This window comes from Fundulus heteroclitus, chromosome 5 (assembly GCF_011125445.2).
Source record: "Fundulus heteroclitus isolate FHET01 chromosome 5, MU-UCD_Fhet_4.1, whole genome shotgun sequence".
NCBI classification, from domain to species: Eukaryota; Metazoa; Chordata; class Actinopteri; order Cyprinodontiformes; family Fundulidae; genus Fundulus; species Fundulus heteroclitus.
Window position 1 is genome coordinate 12984056 of NC_046365.1, and position 6882 is coordinate 12990937.

Below are 6882 nucleotides of genomic sequence, written 5' to 3' on the forward strand. Positions count from 1 at the left end.
CTGTGGCTGGATTACCACATTTATGCATCACCTTCTTTTTACCAATTTGTTCATCTGACTAATTTAGAAGTCCTGTAATTTATTCAGTCTTTGCTCCCAAAGGGCCCAACATGAACACTGGACCCGATCAGCACTCTTCCAGGTTTTTCTTCCTTTTACTTGACCATGACTGCATTTCAAGAAGCTTTATCGGCACCTACCACGGTGACAATGTATTTAAACGGACGCTGGATCAGGATGTACACCGCTGGCGCTGATCTCTATTATACAATGGAGTGCTGATTTTGCCGAAAAACTGAAGTCACTGGCCGCCATCTTGCTACTCCCTACTCTCCCAGAATCCCACAGGATTTGGTTGCAACAAGTAGCAGTTTTCTGGCTGAGTGAAAACGTTCATAGATAATTCTACAGTCAGTGGATGTACTAACACTATCAACTACTAGGAAATTAGGTGCTGAAATATTTACATGTTATTCATATTAAAAAAATAAATAAATATATATATATTTAAAATAAATAAAATGCTATATATTTCAGCACATGACTTTCTCAGTACTTGATAGTTTTAGAGCATAAGAGTATATGGCATTAGACATTTTAAACGTTTTAAGCCCCCCTGAACATGAAAAAAATCCTCGTTATTCGATGCTGTAGCGCACATATTCCCTAGTTACTGGAGGAAAATAGGGAGTACCAATATGGCGGCTGGTGGCTTCTCATCGACTCGTTCTAACAGCGGGCTATTAGCACTCCAGTGTATAATATAGCTCAGTGTTGTACACAGATAAAACATGTTTCCACACATGATTGGGAAACCTTCTGGGAAGGACAGCATTAGTGAAGTCAGTGCCACAGATGATGTATGATCCTTCAGATCAGAGCTCTAACTCCCCCAGTCTGTGTTCACACCTGAACAGCAGGTCTGGCTCTGCAGATCACTGCTTAGTACGCAGATCCCTAACCCTACTTCTGTTTTGTACGCAGATAATCCTTAAATTATGAGGAAATTGATCAGCGTCAGTAAAATCTGACGAGTCTGGTTTTCAGCCAGCTGCTCTTTGGGTATTTCTTTTTTGATGCCAAAACATGTTCTGACTAATTTAGATTTTAATGTACCTCCTAGATTTGGCCTAATAAATTGGATCAGTTTATTCTGTCTCTGTAGATTGAAATCAGATACAGCTTCAGCTCAGAAAGTTTTTATAGAATATGGAATAATACGTTTAGAATCTCAAATATTTCAATAAAAACATTGAGGGTGCACTACATATTTATAAAATGTTTATTTCAAACCACTTGAGTATCAAGACCTCCATTCAAACCTAATGAAACTAGAACCCTGTCGTTTAACATTTCAGATCCCATCATAAATCCCATCCTGAAAATATGAAAAACTAAAAACAAGCGACAAATAGATGCTGTCACTTGATATTTTTTAGACAAGCAGACTTACATAAATTACTAGGTTGTTTAGTCATTTTCCTTCATTGTGTGGATTACAGCGATGCCAACCTGGGATTGATCTGCTGCATTTTTTCCCAAATTCTCTTCATTTCCAGACCTTTTCAAACAGCTGAGGAAACGTAAACGGACCTTGACAGAATAAGATGTTAACTAAACTTACGCTGATCGAAGCTTAATCACAACAGGAAACAAATGTATAAAGATATTTGCTTTATTGGTCATTGCAGGGAAAGTTATTCGACATCTTGCTCCACCACGGTGGTCTTCTCACTGACATAAATACCATCCAGGAACTTCCTGATGTCCTTCTTTCGGACCGTGGTGGCCTGCTGGATCAACGCCGCTGCAGACAAACAGGAGAGGCGAGTATGAGAGGAGGAACCGGTTCTGAGGCTCATTTGTCTGGGGCTGGGCCGGAGAAGAACCCGGAAAGCTCAAAGAAAGCTGGGAGTTAAACAGAAAAGATGTTAAACTGAAGCAGAACATGCAACAGGCGGGTGACAAACAGGCAGCAAGGGCCAAATCCCAGGAAACGAGATCCCAGTCTGAACAAAAGGAGTTTATAGTCACCAGGGTTTAAGACAAAAATAGGAAAATTAGTTTAAATAGAAACTTAGAACTGATGGTGTTTTATTGCAACATAAATGCTTTTTACGTCACAGTAGCATTTAGAGAAAAGTCATCCTGCTTGGTAAGGTGGAGGTTAATCAGAAGAAGCATGCAGTGGAGACATCTGCAACAGAAAGTGAAGCAAGACGAGACAAAAAGCAAGACGGCCCCATGCAGGACAGGCGTCCGACGGCTGGCTCTAACCTCCACTTCAGTAGAGGACATTTCTACTGCTCTGGTTCCACTACTGTTCCCTTCTCAGACACGTAAATGCCGTCCAAGAACTTTCTGATATCCTTGTTTTTGACTGTGGTGGCTTGCTGGATCAGAGCGGCTGGAACAGAGGAGGTGGTGATGAGCAGCACGTCACAACATCGTCTTTTCAGCCTTAGGCAGCGGTCTAACACTTCAGGGGTCAACTAATCTGGCCCTGACGCACAGGAAGGTTCTGCGTCAGAGAACAGAGGGATGATGGAGGGACCCACCTGAGTTGGAGACCAGTTCGATGTCGTTACCCTCCAGGACCAGCTCGTCCTTCTGGGCTGCTGACACTGAACACATCACACCTGGAGGCAAAAGAGATTCTTAATGCTGCCGCTGAGCAATGTTTCCAGCTGGAGAACAGTCTAAAACTATTCACTCTCTGGTGGAGAAAAACATTTTTCTTAGGATAAAAAAAAAAAAAAAGATTTGCACGCAGGAAAATGAAAGTGCTAAAAAAAACAATCCGATTTTCTCTCATTTCCATTTGATTTTGTTAAATCCCTTGGTTCTGATCACAAGGGGCTGCACTAAACTAGACTAATAGGACCGCTCCTCGTTTGTGGATTTATGTTTAGAACGGCCTTCCTCACTAAAACATGCCTCCTGTCACTTATATCCAGTCTGTTCTGAGAGAAAAAGGCTTTTAGATTAAACAGCTGAACAATATGAGAACGCCACAGTTTAAGGTGAGCTTTAAGCTGGAAGTAAACAATCAAAGCTGTTTCAATCGCCTCATGTAGGCTGAGGCAGAGAAAGCTACACTTTAGTGCATTTAAAAAAATATATTGTGCTGTTAAATGTATCACAAACACTTGAGAATACTGCGTTTTATACAGGAGCCGGATCGCAGTAGAGACGCTTGATCCGAGCTTAACGCAATATTTTTAACCCTCTTTAATTTTTTTGTGCAGCTAACAGATCAAATGTGTCGGTGAATGTGACTAAGTGTGTCTGTGGGTTAATATTTTTAAACAACAGAAAACCTGGACTAGATCAGAGTTGGCCAGCTCCAGTCCTGCATGGTTCTGATGGGTCTCTACTAGTGTTGCACCGGTACCAGTATGGGACGGGCCCTGATCCAGCATTAAAATGATGGTATCAGTATCGGTGAGTACCAACAAATAGGCACCGATACCATTTTGATGTTTGTATGTCACTTGAACGCAGCCTTCTCTCTACCGACTACTATTATACATGTTATATAAGTTCATGAATGTTGCACTATTTGGCATTTGGAGAGCCAAAACTCAGGGTTTAAAAGAGATTATTCAATTATTAATGTAATTTTATTGTCTTACTGTTGCACTACTATTATACATGTTATAATTTCACGAATGTTGCACTATTTTGGCCTTTTGAGAGCCAAAAGTTTATTCAACTATTGTCACCCATTCCAGGTAGGCTATAAAAAGTTCTACTACCCTAAGCAGTATGTAGTTCTTCATATATATACACACATCAATTTCAAACAGATGGTATCGGGGCCAATAAATGGCATCGGCCCAACACTAGTCTCTACAAACCATCATTAACGTGTTAACGCGGCCTCAGCCTGTTTTCCGCTTCTAAAGGAGCCGGTTAACAGCGCATTCAGTTAAATCAGGCGTGCTCAAAAATAGAGAAAACAGTCGTCAGAAAGGACTTCTCCATGTAACCTGCCGATTGTTATCCATTCTGCCCACTAGTCCTCACACTATAAAAACATTCATCCACGCTGGGACTGACGGCTCCTGGACTCACCGTTCCTCATCCTGACGCGGCGGATGTACTTCTCTCCCAGGAAGTTCCTGATCTCCACCAGAGTGCCCGTCTCCTGGATGACCACGTTGATGGGGAAATGGGCGTAGACGGAGCGCATCTTATACCGGAACCCCTGCAGCAAACAGCAAGCGTTACGGACACAGGCAGCCTATGACGGCGGCCAAACACAACCAGCCCCCCCCCCCCCCAGTCTCCAGAGCAGCGGGTCCCTGGTTCTCTGAGCGGAGCCTCACCAGGGTGACACCCTTGATCATGTTCTGGACGTGGCTGCAGATGGTGCGCACTGTGGCCAGCTCCTTCCTGTTGCCCCACCATTTCTCCACTCGAAGCTGAGGAAGGCAGCACACACATGTTTTCAGGCAACTACATTTTAAAAACTTAAATGTATAAAAAGGAGCGGGTGAGGAAGGGCACAGGTACCTTCTTCTGTTTGGTGCCCAGCAGGCTGAGCTCCAGGTTGATGTGGTTGAACTCCCTGGTGAGTTTACCACGGGGCCCTTTGACAATCACGGTTCGCCCCTTTAGCCTGACTTCCACTGCCGAAGCCAAACAGAGTCAGTATAAACACATCAGAGCCCCACCATCCCATAGAAAAGGCGCGTTTCTCCGCGTCTAAAGGGGCGAAATGTGCGGCGATCACCAGCTTCTTACCATTGTCAGGGAGGTCGACAGTCTGACTGCTGAGAATGGTCTTCATTCTGCACGGACAGCACAATGAGGGTTAGCCGTGAGAAGCTTTAAAGTAACATCAGAATGAAGCTGCGCTGCAGTCACGCTGGGAGAGGACAGCGTGTTTATGTTGAGGCTCTGACGGGATGTGTGATTTAAGCCACTCTGAGCTAATGCTAACACGGAGCTAAAACCTGTTAGCGTAGCGAAACTTTACGCTATTCAACTCCTGAACATTCATATTAACTACCAGGAGCTGTAGAAGAATGTATATTTTAATAAAAATCCCTTCACGTGTAAATAAATCAGTCCCGTCAGCTGCCGCCATTAATACAAACAGACCCGTCAGGCCGCACACGGATAAACTGTGAACAAACTACCAACATTTCCCCACGGAAACTCGACACAGACTAGAAATACAGCTAATGTCGTGAAGGTTAACATTCACGGCTTCATAATATTGAAGAATATGTAAAAACATGCGTTGGCAGACTCAGATGGGCTTAGATGAAAACCCGCGACACAAATTCGCAGCTATCCTCACCTCGCCGGTAGCAGAGGAAAGGAGGACGTAAGGGCGTCATGACGTAATTGTAGAACGCACCGACAGTCATTGTAATCAATTGCCGAACAGCTTCCCCGTTGATTTGGCCTCTGAGGATGTTGGATGTGACGGAGATGTGCGTTTTGTGATTAAATAGAAACAACGGAGAATTTTTGGAATCTGAATGTATTTTGCAAAGCTCTACTGGCATTATCCTAATTTCTAAACTTCATGTAAAATACTACAACTAATAATACAAATGACAATAACAAAAACAACAATGACAATAATAATAATGGTAATAATAATAATAAATTATGTCTTATGTGTATTCGCCATATAAGCTAAGAATTTAACCAACACTCATAATTTTTGACAATGAATAACATCAATATATTTCTGCACTGGGATTGCTGAGGAAGAAAAATTAATGTATTGCACATTGACAAAATAAATGCAACCAAGACCACTTGTGTTCTTTTTTTTATAATTAAAGTGATTAGAATAGTTAATTTACATATAGAAGTGTTACTTTGTACAAAGTTAAAGGTTTAAATGTCATATTTGTCGATTGAGTTTAGCTGTGTTGAAAATATATAATTCAAATCAATATTGGACCTACTGACACTACGTACCATTAGAGCGATTATGATCATTATCATTTTATTCTATTATAGAAAACCCATCTGTTTTATTAGTAATATATGAATCAAATTTCTTTATAATTCATGGTTCTGCCGCTTTTATGAAAAACTTGGGGAACCAGAGATGTCCCATATCTGTTAAATACTTGGGGTTGGTGTTTTGACATATTGGTTACATGGAAAAATCATTTTAATAAGTTGGAAAATAAGTGTAAGAAAGTAGTGAATATTATGAGATGCTTAATGGATAGTGTTTGGGGAGCTGATCGAGTACCATTAAATATAAATATCTATATTGTATTAATTAGATCAGTTCTAGAATATGGATGCATTGTTGTTGGATCAGCTGCTAGTTTATCTTTAAAAAGATTGGATAAATTCAAGCCCAAGAATTGAGAGCACGCTGTGGAGCAGTAATGTCAACAACAATATCAGCACTTCAGGTGGAGGCAGGAGAAATACAATTGATTTTAAGAAGGAAACAGTTCAGGGCTAATTATTGGGCTAACTTACAAAGTCAAAACGAAGCACACCCTACAAAAAGGATTATTTATGAAAGTTGGGAAAGCAGCAAAATTAAGAAGACTGCCTCTAATGGACTGGACCATGAAGGAATTAAGCCAATGGACATGTCAGCCCACATGTATGTATGTATGTACAAATGTATACAATGTATATGCACATACATACGCGTAGGTGCGTATGTAAGTAGGCGCATAGATATATGTATATATTTAAGTATATAAATATGTTTATATATATATATATATATATATATATATATATATATATATATATATATATATATATATATATATATATATAGACCACTAAGAATGTAAATGAGACATCATATGCCCATTCCTATTTCCTTTTTTGTATTTTTTGGTATTCTTTCTGATCCATTGTATATATGAAGATTCACTG

At 40.7% G+C, this 6882-nt stretch overlaps 1 protein-coding gene across 2 annotated transcripts; it reads right to left on the reverse strand.

Annotated features, from left to right (window-relative positions):
* Nucleotides 1-1659: 1659 nt before the first annotated feature.
* On the reverse strand, nucleotides 1660-5384 carry rpl9 (ribosomal protein L9). 2 transcript variants are annotated; one of them, XM_012865506.3, is made up of 8 exons: nucleotides 5312-5375; nucleotides 4750-4796; nucleotides 4519-4634; nucleotides 4332-4427; nucleotides 4078-4210; nucleotides 2559-2639; nucleotides 2278-2407; nucleotides 1664-1807 (listed from the first exon to the last, which is right to left on the reverse strand). In XM_012865506.3, exons 2-7 carry the CDS (start codon nucleotides 4793-4795, stop codon nucleotides 2301-2303), a joined length of 579 nt encoding a protein of 192 aa, XP_012720960.1. In that variant the 5' UTR covers nucleotide 4796; nucleotides 5312-5375; the 3' UTR covers nucleotides 1664-1807; nucleotides 2278-2300. The 2 variants fall into 2 exon arrangements, with proteins under 2 accessions (XP_035992827.1, XP_012720960.1); XM_036136934.1 differs by lacking the exon at nucleotides 2278-2407 and having other exon boundaries at nucleotides 1660-1807; nucleotides 5312-5384.
* Nucleotides 5385-6882: the final 1498 nt, after the last annotated feature.

Coding starts and splice junctions, on each gene's coding strand:
- rpl9 (XM_036136934.1), bottom strand. CDS start 4,795: ATGAAGACCATTCTCAGCAGTCAGACTGTCGACCTCCCTGACAATG. Junction 4,635..4,749: donor TGTCGACCTCCCTGACAATG/GTAAGAAGCTGG, acceptor TGGCTTCGGCAG/TGGAAGTCAGGCTAAAGGGG. Junction 1,808..2,558: donor CGAACTGGTCTCCAACTCAG/GTGGGTCCCTCC, acceptor GTTTGTCTGCAG/CGGCGTTGATCCAGCAGGCC.